General features: G+C 49.0%; 1 protein-coding gene across 1 annotated transcript; it reads left to right on the forward strand.

Moving 5' to 3' along the window:
- The first annotated feature begins 1,437 nt into the window (after nt 1-1,437).
- Nucleotides 1,438-16,607, forward strand: LOC310833420 (mothers against decapentaplegic homolog 6-like). The gene is made up of 4 exons (XM_083716155.1): nt 1,438-1,564; nt 5,818-6,197; nt 7,880-7,972; nt 14,062-16,607. The coding sequence occupies exons 2-4, from the start codon at nt 5,822-5,824 to the stop codon at nt 14,595-14,597; spliced, it is 1,005 nt and encodes a 334-aa protein (XP_083572281.1). The 5' UTR covers nt 1,438-1,564; nt 5,818-5,821; the 3' UTR covers nt 14,598-16,607.
- The last annotated feature ends 207 nt before the right edge of the window (nt 16,608-16,814 follow it).

Raw genomic sequence — 16,814 nt, forward strand, 5'->3', positions numbered from 1 at the left:
CTGAGCCATCAGTCTTGGACGCCCTCCATCCCTAAAGGGGCAGCCTTTTTCCGCTGCTGAACAATTGCCAGATTTTTTTTTCTTCCTCCTTTCCCTACTATGCTGCTATAGCAGGTGCCAGACCGATGGAGGGTTTAATCTCGGCCTGTGTTCCACTGCTGCCCCCCATTTCTGAACTGGTGACTGGGAGTGGATGCTGGGACCATATAAAACCAGTCCTGAAAGACCTACATTGGCCCCCTGTATGTTTCTGAGTGAAATTCAATGTATTGGTGCTGACCTTTAAAACCCTAAACGGCCTCGGTCCAGTATACCTGAAGGAGCGTCTCCACCCCCATCGTTCAGCCCGGACACAGAGGTCCAGCTCCGAGGGCCTTCTGGCGGTTCCCTCCCTACGAGAAGTGAAGTTAACAGGGAACCAGGCAGAGGGCCTTCTCGGTAGTGGCACCCTCTCTGTGGATTGCCCAGATAAATGTCAAACAGATAAATAACTAAATGACATTTAGGTCATCTGAAAGCAGCCTGGTATAGAGATGTTTTTAATGTTTGATAAAACTAAAAACTAAGATCATGGCCACTGGTCCCATCACCTCCTGGCAAATAGAAGGGGAAGAAATGGAGGCAGTGAGAGATTTTACTTTCTTGGGCTCCATGATCACTGCAGATGGTGACAGCAGTCACAAAATTAAAATACGCCTGCTTCTTGGGAGAAAAGCAACGACAAACCTAGACAGCATCTTAAAAAGCAGAGACATCACCTTGCCAACAAAGGTCCGTATAGTTACAGCTATGGTTTTCCCAGTAGTGATGTATGGAAGTGAGAGCTGGACCATAAAGAAGGCTGATCGCCAAAGAATGGATGCTTTTGAATTATGGTGCTGGAGGAGACTCTTGAGAGTCCCATGGACTGCAAGAAGATCAAACCTCTCCATTCTTAAGGAAATCTGCCCTGAGTGCTCACTGGAAGGACAGATCCTGAAGCTGAGACTCCAATACTTTGGCCACCTCATGAGAAGAGAAGACTCCCTGGAAAAGACCCTGATGTTGGGAAAGAGGGAGGGCACAAGGAGAAGGGGACGACAGAGGACGAGATGGTTGGACAGTGTTCTCGAAGCTACCAGCATGAGTTTGACCAAACTGCGGGAGGCAGTGGAAGACAGGAGTGCCTGGCGCGCTCTGGTCCAGGGGGTCACGAAGAGGCGGAGACGACTAAACAACAACAACCTTCCCCCCCCCCCCACATCCCTGGCACCGAGAAAACCTTCAGGTCAACCCTGGCAGCTGCCTGCTGCCATTGGCATGACTTGCCCTGGCAGAGATCCCTCCAGACCAAGGTTTTTGTTCCCAAGCTCTCCCCCCACCCCCACCCCACTGACGCCCCGTTTCCTCCCCCTGCTTGCTGCCTCCCACGCAGAGAGAGCGAGAGAGAGGCTGGACGGAGGAAGCCTGGGGAGGGAACAGCCCGCAAGAAAAGAGCTTGCCAGGAAGTCTGTGGGTTGAGCCGTCCTGGTCTCCTGGCGGGGGCTGCACCCAGTGGTGTGTCCAGCCGCTCTTTGCCTTCACAGTGAGTGTGTTCCGCCCTATCTCGCTTTTGGACAGGCGTCTCTAACTCGCCGGGCAGTTAGGGAACCTGCTTGCTGCTGCTGGGTACCGGGGGGCGGGTGTATTAACATATTAGATGCCCGCCGCGCGTGCACTGTCGCTTGCGCGGGGCGCACGGGTGATAATTTGCTAACCAGGGCCGGATTTAGGTTTGATGAGGCCCTGAGCTACTGAAGGTAATGGGGCCCTTTATATGTCCAGCTGTCCTTTGTCAACAACAAATTGTCGCTGTTTTTTTCCCTCTGTGTTGAATATATGCTACCTGGTAATTTATGGACTTAATAGGTATTTAAAGCCTTTGGCACATAAGAAAATATGTATTTTTTTCAAAGTAAATGTTGAACTGAAACACAGTTAAGAAGAAGTATATTAATAGTGAAATACCATTAAGAAGAAGTATATTAAAAGAGAAATAATTATTAAGCTCTAACTTAAAATTATTTTTTATTCATCACAAACTTAATAATGCAAACACTTTGATTGGCATTTGGCAATCACGAAAGTTCCTTTCGAAACAGTTTACAAAGATTCATAATCTAGTCTCTAGAAACTTGCTATAACATGAAATAATAATTGTAGGTTTTGTTTTATTTGTTTCTATCTTATATTTTGGAAATGTACATCCAGGTGTTTTTTCCTTTAATTTTTTGGGGGCCCCCCAAGAGAGGGGGCCCCTAAGCTATAGCTTGTTTAGCTTATAGGTAAATCCGGCACTGGTGGTAATGTGTTGACAAGGGCAGAGGCTGGTCTGGGAAGGAGCCCCCGCTGACCAGAGATTTAACGCTCTTTGATGCCTCTATAAACAGCCATGGCTTCTCCCCCCAAAGAATCCTGCGAGCTGTAGTTTGTTAAGGGTGCTGAGAGTTGAAAGGAGACCCCCTGTTCCTCTCCCGGAGCTACAATTCCCAGAATTCCCTGGGAAGAGGGATTGTTAGTTAAACCGTGGTGGAAATCGTAGCTGGTGGGTGCTGGGAACGAGGGTTCTCCTCTCAGCACTCTTAACAGCTTCTCTAAAATAATATTGGGAGCTGTAGCGTGTGGAAGGTGCTGAGGGTTTTTCGGAGACCCCCATCCCCTGCAGTCCCCTCTGAAAACCACAATTCCCAGAGCGTTTTAGCAGTCAATCCCTCTTCATTGGAACCTCTGGGAACTATAGTTCTCTGTGAGGGAAACAGGAGTCTCCTAACAACTCTTAGCACCCTTAACTAACTACAGTTCCCAGAATTCTTTGGGGGAAGCCGTGGCTGTTTAAAGCAGTATTATCACAGCGCTTTAAATGTAGGTTGTGAATGTGGCCCCTGGTTGGGTCAGTGTGGTTGGTCCCCACCCCGTTTTTTATATATAATTTTCATTTATTTTCCATTTAACGTTATACATTCACATCGTCATTATCCACAATAACACCCTGGCTCTTTAGAGCCTATCAACAGCTCATGGCTTTCAAAATTAACCTTTATATCATTGCAATTTACTGTATACATTTTCCAATTCCAATCAGACTTATGACAGAACGTCTCAAAATTTAAATAAATACAGAAAGATAGAAAATTTCTCAGTGCAAGTCATCAGACAGCCCTGCTAGTGATGTTAATTGCTTACAGTAATCTTTCAAATATTGCATAAATTGACTCCAATCCTTTTGGAATACCCAATACTTGATTGTGCTGGTTTCAGATTTTTCCTGTTGGCTTCGCCAGTTCTGCAAAGTCCATCATCTTCATCTGCTGCTCTTCCTTCGTTGGTACTGGGGTTTCTTTTTCATTTTGGGGCTTAAAGAATTCTTGCTGCGGTTGTCACATACATAGGGTTTATTTTCCATTTGTGTGCCTCTGTTTGCACAAGTCCGTGTGGGTTAGAATGTGGCTGTAACAGTGGCGCAGCGTGGGGGGTGCAGGGGGGGCCGGCCGCACCGGGCGCAGCATCTGGGGGGCGCGCTCGCACTCGCAGTTCTTTGCCCCTACCTGGCTCACTCACTCTCTCTCACTGCAGTGCTGGCTGTGCGAATCCGATCCGAGCCGCCGGGTCGCGTGCGGAGAGAGCGAGGGACTATCTGGGGGAGGGACAGTGCAGCGGCCGCCCAGCGCAGCGCTGAGCACGGGAGAGAACCACACCAGACCAGGCAGCAGCAAGAAGAAGCTGGCAGCGGCGGCAGGTTAGGGGTTAGGGGGCGCAAATTACTTGCCTTGCCCCGGGTGCTGACAACCCACGCTATGCCACTGGGCTGTAATGCATAATGGGTACTAGTTGCTTTGTGCTGTTGTGCCGCTGGCTGGCTGCTGTTTGCAGGGAATCAGGCTCTGGGATTTTCAGCCAGCTGCCTAGCTGTCTCCAACAGATGTGAAGGAACCGTTTGAGCATTTGAGAGTCAGAGGAAGTCTCAGAAATTATCTAGTCCACTTCGCTGCTTGATACCATTGCGGCTTCTCTGACAGATGACTCTCCAGCCTCTAGAGAAGGAGATCTCTTTCATCTCTCAAGGGGCAGACTTTTCGCCTGTTTGTGAATAGTTAAAAATTTCTGCCTTCTACTGAGTCAGACCACTGGCCCATGTAGCTCAATACTGGCAACACTGGCTGGCAGCAGCTCTTTTGGGCAGCCAAGTCTCTCCCAGCTCTAACTGAGCCTGGGAACTTCTGCACACACAGCAAATGCTCTGTCACTGATGATGATGATGATGATGATGATTATTATTATTATGCCACCCATCTGACCGGGTTGCCCCAGCCACTCTGGGCGGCTTCCAACAGAATATGCAGAAACACAACAAACCATCACACATTAAAAGCTTCCCTATTCAGTGGTACCTTGGTTCTCAAACTTAATCCGTTCTGGAAGTCCGTTCCAAAACCGAAGCGTTCCAAAACCATAAAATGAAAGCAATAATCAATGTAAAGGTAAAGGTAAAGGTACCCCTGCCCGTACGGGCCAGTCTTGACAGACTCTGGGGTTGTGCGCCCATCTCACTTAAGAGGCCAGGGGCCAGCGCTGTCCGGAGACACTTCCGGGTCACGTGGCCAGCGTGACATCGCTGCTCTGGCGAGCCAGAGCCGCACACGGAAACGCCGTTTACCTTCCCGCTGGTAAGCGGTCCATATTTATCTACTTGCACCCGGAGGTGCTTTCGAACTGCTAGGTTGGCAGGCGCTGGGACCGAGCAGCGGGAGCGCACCCCGCCACAGGGATTCGAACCGCCGACCTTTCGATCGGCAAGTCCTAGGCTCTGAGGCTTTAACCCACAGCGCCACCTGCGTCCCCCATAATCAATGTACTATACTATAAAATAAATAAGACAGTATTGTAGATGATAGTCATTGTTTTGATGGGGGGCTTTTATCCATTTCTGCAGTCACATAGTCAATCAATCAGTAGCTGAACTGGGTTCCACACAGTCACAAAAACAAATTAACCGAAAAAGCCTCAAAAACAAAAACACAAAATAAATAGCAAAAACAAAAGCGCCAAACGTAATCCGTTCCAGAAGTCCATTTTGACTTCTGAACTGTTTGAAAACCAAGACACAGCCTCTGATTGGTGCAGGCGCCCCAGAAACAATAGCCGCCAACTGTGTTGGATGTTCAGCTTCTGAAAAACGTTTGAAAACCAGAACACTTACTTCCGGGTTTTCGGCGTTTGGGAACCAAGGCGTTTGAGAAGCAAGGTACTACTGTATACGGCAGGCTTCCTCAACCTCGGCCCTCCAGATGTTTTGATACTACAATTCCCATCATCCCTGACCACTGGTCCTGCTAGCTAGGGATCATGGGAGTTGTAGGCCAAAAATATCTGGAGGGCCGAGGTTGAGGAAGCCTGGTATACGGAAACACAACAGACCATCACACATTAAAAACTTCTCAATATGGCACTGCCTTCAGATGTTTTCAGAAGGTTGTGCAATTATTTATCTGTTTGACATCTGATTGGCGTTCACAGGGTGGGTGCCACTACCGAGGAGGCCCTCCCTCTGGTCCCCGTCCCCCCCCCCCGCAAAAAAAAAACCTCAGCAAAGATCATGATGCTTTGCCTGGTTGCTAAGCAACACCTCCACCACCACTTGGTCAGGTGACTGCCACACTCACAGAATTAACCCTTAAATTACAAACTGAATGATCCTTGCACTTCCAACAGGCTACTTTACAGGGATGCGATTGAGGAGATGCTTTGAACGTGCGCGCAAAAAATTAATAATGTTGATTTTGTCGTTATGTCTCCATAAAGCCTCATGTTCCGGTCTCGGCGAGCCAGCTTGGCACAACGGCTTTGGAGGCACCGCTGCGTCACGCCCGGCCCTGACGACAGCCACGGGGCGTTGAAGCCGGCGGCTCTGGCCCTCTTCAAGAAGCTCAAGGAGAAGGAGCTGGAGCTGCTGCTGTGGGCGGTGGAGAGCAGGGGGGCGGGCGAATCGGGCTGCGTCTGGGTGGAGTCGCGAGGCTCCAAGCCGGGCCTCCCTGCCTCGCTCCTCCTGTGCCGGCTCTTCCGCTGGCCCGACCTGCGCCACCCGCACGAACTCAAGCGCCTCAGCTTCTGCAAGAGCACCGGCGGAGAGGGCGGCATCCACTGTTGCAACCCGCATCATCTCAGCCGGCTCGCCGTCCCTGGTGAGGAACGCAGGCAGTGTTTTGGAGCATTTGACTCTCCAGGTGTTGGCGGACTACAACTCCCATCAGCCCTCGGAAGCTTGGCCTACGGCCAGGGATGGTGGGTGTTGTGGTTGGGCAACAGCCAAAGGGCCACAGGTTTCCCCCATCCCTCTCGTAGACACACGTCCCAACCAATCAGGGATCACAGACCAAATGCACATGCAGAGGTGGAAAGCAGGGATGGGGAGCCCGGGGCCCCCCCAAATGGGATGGACTCCAACTCCCAGCAGCCCCCGGCGATGCTGGCTGCATCTGGTGGACCAGAACGCCCATCATCCTTGGCTATCGGGCATACTGGCTGGAGCTGATAGGAGTTGGGAGAGCCCAGAAAGTTCACGAGGGCCACAGGCTCCCCGTTCTATTTTCCCCGGGGGCCGAACCTGCTCTGCGTAGACCTCCAGTGAAGCTGAGCGCTAGGAGATCCGGGGCACATTGAACAAAGTGCTCCTTCCCGCAATGCATAGTTAAACTATGGCTAAATTGACATACAAACTGCGAGGTAAGGACAACTGTGACTTTAAAGAAGAATGGGAACTCTTTACAAATCACTTAAAAAACCAACAGAACAAGTTGGAATCCTTGGCAGGTTTTGAATAAACATACACAAATTGATTGATTGATAACATGGTAGACAGATAATGTAAGGATTCATGTAATTTTATAACATGCAGAGAATAATATGTGCTGAGAAATCAGAGAGAGGGGCTGAGGGAAGCCTCAGGGGGAGGGAGGGTTTGAGGGGGGTGGGGGGAAAAAGGGGAGAAAATAATGAATATGATATGTTTTGATATGCTGTTATGTTGAAATTGTTAATAAAAACATTTAAAAAAAACCTGTGGAACTCTCTCCCACTGGAGGCAGTGAGACAGCCACCAATTTGGATGGCTTTAAAAGAGGATTGGACAAATTGGAAGTGAAGCCTCTCTATGGCTAATACCCAGGACGTCTGTGTTCTCCTGCCACTGTCATTGCCTCTGAATAACGGTTGCTACGAATCACAGGAGGGGAGAATTGCTGTTGTATTCAGGCCCTGCTAGCGACTTTCCCATGATGCATCTGGTCAGATCCTGTGAAAACAGGATGCCGGACTAGATGGGCCATCAGCCAGATCCAGCAGCCTGCTGCTGATATTATTATTATTATTATTATTATTTACTACCTTTATCTTCCAACGATCTCAAAGTGGTGTACATACTTTCTCCTCCTCCCCATTTCATCCTCACAACAACCCTTTGAGGCTAAAAGATGGTGAATGGCCCAGGGTCCATAGCTGTCAACTTTTCCCTTTTCTTTCGAGGAATCCTATTTGGAATAAGGGAATTTCCCTTAAAAAACGGGAACGTTGACAGCCATTCCAGGGTCACAACCAGTGAGCTTCATGGCTGAGTGGGGATTTGAACCCTGCTCTCCCAGGTCCTCTAACCATTACACCACACTGGCTCTCAATATGTTCTTATGTTCTTCTGTATTCAACTCCCACCATCCCTGTCTGTTATTCAGTCTTGCTGGGGCTTAAGACTTACCTTATGGCAGCAAAACGCATCCCTAACCCACCCGCTGCCCCCTAATCCTCAAGATATGAGCCAAAAGATTTAAAAGCGGCTCATGCCTTCCCTTATTATTATTATTTTCTTTTCTAGAGACCCCCCTGCCCCCCTACGGCAAGATCTCTCCTTTCGCAACCCCTCTGAAGTGCGCCAACACATTGAACAACAACCACAGAATATGGCAAGGTGAGAAATCGGGAGCCTCGGTAAGGAGGTGTGAGAGAGGGTCTGATCCTGCGCATGGCTGAATCTGTGTCCAGGCTGTCGGCAAGGGAAGAAAATTTCCCAGCAGGGATTGGAACCAGCTTCTGATCTGGTTTGTGGGCCGGTTACTCCCAGGTTGCTGAGACTCCCTGAAGGGATAGAACATCTGCTTTCCATCTGGTAGATTCCAGCTTCAATTCCAGGCATCTCTTCCGGGGGCGGCCATTCCAGAACAGGGGAACAGGGAAGCAGAGCTCCCCCCCATCTGCTCTGCCCTGACAGGCCAGCCCCATACAGCCTCCCTGCACCCATCTCTTCCAATAAGAAGAGGCCCGAAACCAGGACATAGTCTTCTGTGGCTGTACTACTGTGCAAGTCTCATGACCCATGCAAGATTGCAGCCCTCCCAAAAGGGCTTTTTCCGGAAACAGCGGCCCAAAGGTGCTTTGGGGGGGGGGCAGCGAACTTGCGCAGCACCTCTAAACACGCGCTTTGGGCTGCTGTGCCCCCCAAAGTGCAGCCCCAAATAATGCGAGATCGCGGCAGCCATTTTAGCCGCCTCTCGCAAGAAAAATCTGAATGTCCCGTTTTCGTCAGGGCAGTCGGAGGGTATGTCCTCCTGTCTCCTTGGGGCACCAGGCTGCCTCAGAGGGAGAGTTACGAAGCAGAAGGTTTATTCCATCAGCTTTGCTGGAGGCCCAGCTCCACCAGGCACCACCTGCCCCTGAAATGTGCCCACGTTTGGTCGTTATAGGGCAACAGTTTTGAAATCAGTGCTTGAGTTTGGTATTTCCTCTGCCCTCCCTGTCCCTCTTTCCTTGTGTGTTGTTGGTTTTTTTTTTTAAAAAAAAGATTGCAAGCCTGCAGCTAGGGACTGTCTTGCTTTGACTGTAAGTAAGTCACTCCATCCTTTTTGGATGGGGAGTGAGGTGCAAATACTCAAAATTAATATATTTAGGTCCTTGACTTTATGCCCCATCGGTGGGCTTCTGAGACGCATGTGAGAGACTGAGCTAGACGGGACTTTGCTCTGATCTAGGAGTGCACTTCTTATTTTTAGCCGTGTGTGGACTGAAACCTGCCTCTCTCAGCACCACCCTGAATGTTGTTGTTGTTGTTTAGTCGTGTCCGCCTCTTCGTGACCCCATGGACCAGAGCACGCCAGGCACTCCTGTCTTCCACTGCCTCCCGCAGTTTGGTCAGACTCATTCTGGTAGCTTTGAGAACACTGTCCAACCATCTCGCCCTCTGTCGTCCCCTTCTCCTTGTGCCCTCCCTCCTTCCCAACATCAGGGTCTTTTCCAGGGAGTCTTCTCTTCTCATGAGGTGGCCAAAGTCTTGGAGCCTCAGCTTCCGGATCTGTCCTTCCAGTGAGCACTCAGGGCTGATTTCCTTCAGAATGGAGAGGTTTGATCTTCTTGCAGTCCATGGGACTCTCCAGAGTCTCCTCCCGCACCAGAATTCAAAAGCATCAATTCTGTGGCGATCAGCCTTCTTTATGGTCCAGCTTTCACTTCCATACATCACTACTGGGAAAACCATCCTGAATAGTGGCCCCCAACCCTGTTTGAAAACCCTCCTGCAGTTAGAGGTCCTGATCCCAGGCACGCCGATTATGCTGCCCTCTTACGAGGAGAATGAAAAGCAGGCAGGGAACGGCCCAGCCCAGAGGCCTTCCTGGATGCTTTGCAGAGCAGAAAGTTTTCAAAAAGCGAGGGACGGACACCGACAGACGGCTGCCCCTGTTATTTCTGGTTCCCGGCGGCCAGGAGGAAGTTGCAGCCCGCAGAGACACAGACAATGTGCCCTGACGTACAATGCAGCCTGGGATCTGGCGCCCGGCCACGCCGCCACGTCTGAGCAAGCTCTCGGCGCCTGGGCTGGCTTTTCCTCTGTCCCAGCCAAAGATGTGGGACCCCAGCGAGAGACCGTGGGGCCTACGTGCCGCCTCTCAGCGCTCCCAGCTGGCCCTCGTGGGACTTCCCGCTCCCATTGTCCCAGGGCGCCTTTGTCTGAGCAGAAACCCAGGAGTCTCTTTGACCAGGAGGAACAGTCCATTCCTTATTTGTTTAATTCTATCAGTCCCTAGTTAAAAAAAACACACACACAACTTATTTTTTTGCTTTGGGGGGCTGTGCCTTGCCGCAGTGGGGCCAAAGGGCCATAACTCAGTGGTAGGATGTCTGCTATGGATGCAGAAGGTCACTAGCTCTACCTATTACTTTATCTTAGAAGATTCTAGTCCTCAAGGATCTGGGTAAATTATTGTTGTTGTTGTTTAGTCGTTTAGGAGCTCTTCGTGACCCCCTGGACCAGAGCACGCCAGACACTCCTGTCTTCCACTGCCTCCCGCAGTTTGGTCAAACTCATGCTGGTAGTTTCGAGAACACTGTCCAACCATCTCGTCCTCTGCCGTCCCCTTCTCCTTGTGCCCTCCATCTTTCCCAGCATCAGGGTCTTTTCCAGGGAGTCTTCTCTTCTCATGAGGTGGCCAAAGTATTGGAGTCTCAGCTTCAGGATCTGTCCTTCCAGTGAGCCCTCAGGGCTGATTTCCTTCAGAATGGAGAGGTTTGATCCTCTTGCAGTCCATGGGACTCTCAAGAGTCTCCTTCAGCACCGGATAAATAGGCGACTTAAATAGGAAGCTGCCTTGCACATCGAGCCCAGTACCGTCTGCTAGGGTTTCCTGGACATAGCCAGGATTCGGCCATCATAAACAGCATCCGGGTGGAAATCTGGAAGTAAGGCAACCCATCTTGGAAGTGTAGATTTTGGCAAATTCCTTAAAAATAGCTCAACCACTTTGGGCAAAACTAAAAAAAACCTCAACAACTTTGTGCCTGGATTTTCAATTTTATGGCAACCCTAGTCAACACCAGTGGTTCTCAACCTTTTTTTCTTTGGGCCACACTTTCAGAGTAAAAAATGCTCACGCCTCACCGGATTTTTTCATTGGTAAGAAATGCATTGGAAAACAAAAATATACAACTCCTAGCGGTGCTTGATTTTTTAACAAAGAACACAACCACATTATAATATGACCACGGGGCATGTGGAAAGTATGAAACAATACAGAACATGACTCATTCCCAGAATATAATATTGGTGGTCCTTGAATCTTCCCTTCCTATTTGCCATCCTCTCCTGCCACACCCTTTGAGAATCACTGGTCTGCACGGACCAGCAATGACTTCTTCAAGAGTTTTGGGCAGGCGACATTCGCAGCCCTACCTGGAGATGTCAGGAATCGAACTCAGGACCTTACACTTGCAAACTGGATGTTCTACCGCTGAGCCACACAGCCTTTTCCCCTTCAAAGACTCCTCCAGTAGAATACAATTCACTTTAAATCAGCATCATTATCTATATCTTTGCATCTGTACATATGCACCGGCACATGAAAATCTCTGCCTCATTGTTGTTTTTTTGTGGCACACATATGCCCACCTTATCTTTGTGGTCTGATCCTGCAGGGCTCTCCTTAAAAGTTCTCAAATGAATTTTGGAATACGGCGTTTTGCTGTTAACAAAAAAATCTCTCCATGTTTCCGCCTAGCTTTTTTTGAGGCTGTATGTGGGAACGGAACGGAATTTGGAAAGGAAAGAGCTTATTTCTCATCTCTTAACAGCAGCCCAGGGGCTCCATGGCTAATATCCTGGAAGACTTTTAATCTTAATCATCTGGATTGCTAGCATTTAAGGGTTTGGCAAATTGCCCTTCCTTAAAAAAGATTATCTTCTAAACGAAAAGTATCCAAAAGGCAGAGCTTGAATGACTCATTCATATGTTTAATCTTATTTCTTATGGAAATATTTTTATTTGTTTATTGCATTTATACACCAATTTTATCTTTCAAGAAGCTCAAAGTGGTCTACTGGGTTCTGCTCATCACAACGACCCTGTGAGGTAGGTTAGGTTAAGAGATGGTGACTGAACCAAGGTGAACTTCATGGCTGAGTCGGGATTTGAACCCTGCACTCCCAGGTCCTAGTCCAGGGGTCAGCAAACTTTTTCCGCAGGGGGCTGTCCACTGTCCCTCACATCTTGTAGAGGGCCGGACTTTTTTTAAAATAACACGAATTCCTATGCACACTGCGGAGAAAAGCAATGACAAACCTAGACAGCATCTTAAAAAGCAGAGACATCACCTTGCTAACAAAGGTCCGTATAGTTCAAGCTATGGTTTTCCCAGTAGTGATGTATGGAAGTGAGAGCTGGACCATCAAGAAGGCTGATCGCCGAAGAATGGATGCTTTTGAATTATGGAGCTGGAGGAGACTCTTGAGAGTCCCATGGACTGCAAGAAGATCAAACCTCTCCATTCTGAAGGAAATCAGCCCTGAGTGCTCACTGGAAGGACAGATGCTGAAGCTGAGACTCCAATACTTTGGCCACCTCATGAGAAGAGAAGACTCCCTGGAAAAGACCCTGATGTTGGGAAGGATGGAGGGCACAAGGAGAAGGGGACGACAGAGGGCAAGATTGTTGGACAGTGTTCTGGAAGCTACCAGCATGAGTTTGCCCAAACTGCGGGAGGCAGTGGAAGACAGGAGTGCCTGGCGTGCTCTGGTCCAGGGGGTCACAAGGAGTCGGACACGACTAAATGACTAAACAACAACATGCACACTGCGAGGGGGGCAAGTAGTCTTCCCAGGGGCTGCTGCCGCTGCCACCACCGCCACTGTGCTTTCTAGCCCACAGGAGCACCAGGGTGGCATCGGGGGCAGGAGGAAGAGGCCGAGCGACAGCGGCTCTGTCAATCAAACACCGCACCTGGTTTACCTCAGCACGGCGCAGGGACGTCTCTGCCAATCAAACGCTGCTGAGGTAAACCAGGTGCGGTGTTTGATTGGCAGAGCCGCCGCCGCTCAGCCTCTTCCTCCCATTGCTATTGCCGGAAGTCTCGGCTTCGCGGCGCGGGCCAAAATTAGGACCCAGGTGGGCCTGATCCTGCCCAGGGACCGTAGTTTGCTGACCGCTGTCCTAGTCCAACACTCAAACCACTATGCCAATTGAGGCGCCTGCTCACTCACTCAGTGCCATCAGTCTATGCAGATGTTTAGCTTGTTTAAACCTCTGTTGGAACCTTGATTCTCAATAATGATGGAACTCACAGTTGGAGAATACTTTAATTTTTTTATAAATCTTCGTTATTTGTGTGAGTTAATGCTTTGTGATACCTTTTTCAGCTGCACTTTATCTTTGTACTTTCGTCCTTCCAGGCTGCGGCACTTTATAATCTAAATTTATGAGTCACAGAATCATAAATAAATAATAATAATAAACCTTTATTGTCACTACACCACCTGTGTCCAGTGAAATTAAACGAGCCACCCTCCCCCCATACACTCAGTCTTGTTCGCGCTCTGTGTACTTGTCAGAAGTCAATTACAACACTATTATTATTATTATTATTATTATTATTATTATTATTATTTTAGAGAGTGGGAAGGGACCCTTAGGGACATCTAGCTCACCCCCTGCAATGTAGGAATATCCTTGGGCTGCCATTTGTCCAGAATTTCCCGGATGTAGCCAGGATTTGGCCCTCATAAACGGTATCTGGGCGGAAATTGCTTAAATGTTCAGGAAAATCTGGACGCATGGCAACCCATGTCAGAAGTGTAGATTTTGGCGATCTTCTTCTTTGGAGATTTCGCAAAAACTTTTATGTCCAAGATTCTTCTTCTTTGGAGATTTTGCAAAAACTTTTATGTTCAAGTTTTCATTTTTTAAAAATACGGCAACGCAAATTGAATATGCAACTGGGGTATTTGCACTAAGTTCTTCTTTCTGTTATCTTTGCGCTTTTCATTAGTTAACTGATAATTTTTTTTTAAAGTTCTTGGAGGACTTTAATGTGGAGGAATTATAATATGCAGCTGATTTAGATACACTACTAAGGACCCACGGAGGGAAGTCCTAAGATTCGGGAGAACCTTGTTTGATTTCGAAATTTCAACGTGTTAAATGTGAGATTTGCTTTGTGAAAACCAATAAAAATATTTAATAATAAAAATTAAAAGTTCTGAAGGGAATGCCTTTCTCTCTCCCCCCCACCCCTCCGCAGACACCAGCCTCTCCCAGCGCTCCCTCAGAGACGGCCACTGGTGCAAACTGGCTTACTGGGAATACCGCCTTCGAGTGGGAAGACTCTTCTCCGTCCACGACGACCACGTCAACATCTTCGCCGACCTTCCAACCGGCAACGGCTTCTGCCTGGGCCAGCTGGGCTCCAGGAACCGTAGCCAAGCCGTCCAGCGAGCCCGGGCCAAGATCGGGCAAGGCCTGCTCCTGAGCCGCGAAGGCAGTGGCGTCTGGGCTTACAACCGCAGCGACCACCCCGTCTTTGTCTGCTCCCCAACCCTGGGTCCTCCTGGCGGCTCCGGGCCAGCTGTTTACAAGCTCCTTTCCGGCTACTCCCTCAAGGTGTTTGACTACGACCGCGCCGGCAACCTGGCCTGCTGGCAGGGCCACCACGATGGGCCCTACGATGCCCACAGCGTCCGCATCAGCTTCGGCAAAGGCTGGGGCCAGTGCTACTCTCGGCGGTTTATCACCTCTTGCCCATGTTGGCTGGAAGTTCTGCTGAGTATACCTAGATGAAGAGGGGGGCAAGGAGCCAGGAAAGGGGGCTGGTTTTGCGGGTGGGGGGAGAACCCCCTCTCTGAGCCCTGGGGGGAGTGCGGGAAAGATCTACATATTATTTCCCAGCTTCCTCGTGCGGGGAGAGAGAGGATTCTGCGAGAGTCAGGTGGCTTTTGTAAGTTATCTGTTTCCTTATAAATATACGGGTTGAGAAGGTAGTGTCATATATATAAGTCGAGAAGGTAGCCTGAGGGCGAGCAAGTTAGAGGTAGTCACAAGGCAGAATTAGAGCAAGGCTCAACAAACTCAGGTTCACAGCAGAATTTTTTCTTTCTTGTAGTTCACAAAAAAGTACAACCAGTCCAGCAGCTTCCTCCCCAGGAATTTTAGCACTTCTGCTAGTGCGGCTGCAGTTTTAAAGTTTCAGCATCCATCTCCCTTATGGAAAAAAACTATAGTTCTCAGGGAGGGTTTTTTTGTTTTTTTAAAGTGAAACTGGTTTCAAACTGGATTTGTCGTGTAAACGCAGCTGTTGCTTTGGGGATGGAGGGCAGCCACTCAAAGCGGTCTGCTGGGGCGGAAATGACACCATTCAGGTTTGTAAAAGCTTCACCCCGTGAAGCTGAACAGCAGTAAGTGCAGGTTGGAGAAGCAAAGGTGTGTTTTTTGCTGTCCGTTTACAGCATCCACTGTAAGGAACGTTCCGCTGGCTTAGACGACCTTAGAAAACAGGACTGGAGAGATTCCTGGAGGAGGATTGGCCCATCGACATCTCTTAAATGTGGTGGGTAAATGGAACCTCCAGTTCCAGATGCAGTCTACCTCTGAATATCACATGCTGGGGATCGGTAGCAAGGGAAACAACCCATAGCTTCCCACCTCGCTTGTAGGACACGGGTAGCCGATTTATACCAAATCAGTCCATTGGTCCATCTAGCCTGGTAGTATCTACACTGACCGGCAGCATCTCTCTGGGGTTTCTGGCAGGATTCTCCTGCGGCCCTACCTGGAGATAACCAGTAGCAAACCTGGGACCTGTCTGAATGCAAAGCAGATGGTCTACCACGGAACTAAGGTCTTTTATGTAACAAAACCAAACCCTAAGATTCCAGTCCTCATGATTCTGAATAAACTGGTGAATTACAGAGGAACAACAGGAGCTGCCTTAACGTGAGTCCAGCCCTTGACCTGTCTAGCTCAATATTATCAGTATACCAATGGCAGCAGCACTCCAGGGTTTCAGACAGGCGGTCATTTGCAGCCAATTTGAAAATGCCAGAATTTGAACCCAGGACCTTTTGCATGCAGGGGAGATGCCGTACCCGTTGCGAATCTCTGGTGGGCTCCCTTTTGAGGACAGGCTGAGATAAAACCCTTTGGTCTGATGTATCAAGAGTTGTTGTGGAAAGAAGCGGGGAGGACAGCAAGTCGGAAAGCAAAAAAATAGCGAAGGAAATCTTGCTCATGTCCCGACCCTTTTTGATCTCTTAAGTAAGAGCCCAGCTTCGGCTGAGATATTTCTTTATTTTTGCCTCCTTTTCTCTTTTGCTATTAGTGCGACACATTTATTTCTAGTGCGCTGCATAGAACACATAACTTGATATTTGCGCAGAGGGGGGAAAAACCAGGTGTGACCCCCCCATCTCTGTTTGAGCAGAGAGAGAGAGGCTTCAGAGGGGATCCTGGAATGAGAAAGGAGGAGGAAGGGGTGTTTGTGAGGATGGGAAAGTGGGTCTCGAGGAGAGGATATAAGGAGAGAAGATAGATGAATAGATGGGAGGTTTGCCGGGGCAGAAGAAGGGACTGGGAATGGATGGTGGTTGTGGGAGCTGGAGGAAGTTGTACTATAACAAAAGTAGGAGCCTGACAATACCTTTCGTAGGTGTTACGGGCCGAGCAATTTTATACCCAGTTTATTTATTTCATTGTCATTGCATAAAAATTTTATACCACTCGATTGTAAAAGGAAACCAGCAACCCTCGGAAGAGGTTTACAACAAGAATAAAGCAAATAACATGATCAATGCAGACTGTTTCAGAATCATAGAGTGGGGGGGGGGGGTCCAAGTCCATGCAATGCAGCTGTTCCATGCAGGAATCGAACCTGCAACTTTGGCATCATCAGCACCACGCTCTCAGCCACGGAGCTATCTACCATGAGCAGCTCTTTACAATGTTCAAAGGAATAGTTAAAACCAACGATAAACGGAAAACCAGATTAAAAGGTAAAGGTAA

Source organism: Podarcis gaigeae (assembly GCF_964106915.1).
Source record: "Podarcis gaigeae genome assembly, chromosome: 16".
In the NCBI taxonomy this organism is placed as follows: domain Eukaryota; kingdom Metazoa; phylum Chordata; class Lepidosauria; order Squamata; family Lacertidae; genus Podarcis; species Podarcis gaigeae.

What these genes read in the sequence shown, in the direction of transcription:
- LOC310833420 (XM_083716155.1), top strand. Translation starts at nt 5,822, where the DNA reads ATGTTCCGGTCTCGGCGAGCCAGCTTGGCACAACGGCTTTGGAGGCAC. An exon ending in CAGCCGGCTCGCCGTCCCTG is followed by an intron (nt 6,198 to 7,879) that starts GTGAGGAACGCA and finishes TTTCTTTTCTAG; the next exon opens with AGACCCCCCTGCCCCCCTAC. An exon ending in CAACCACAGAATATGGCAAG is followed by an intron (nt 7,973 to 14,061) that starts GTGAGAAATCGG and finishes ACCCCTCCGCAG; the next exon opens with ACACCAGCCTCTCCCAGCGC.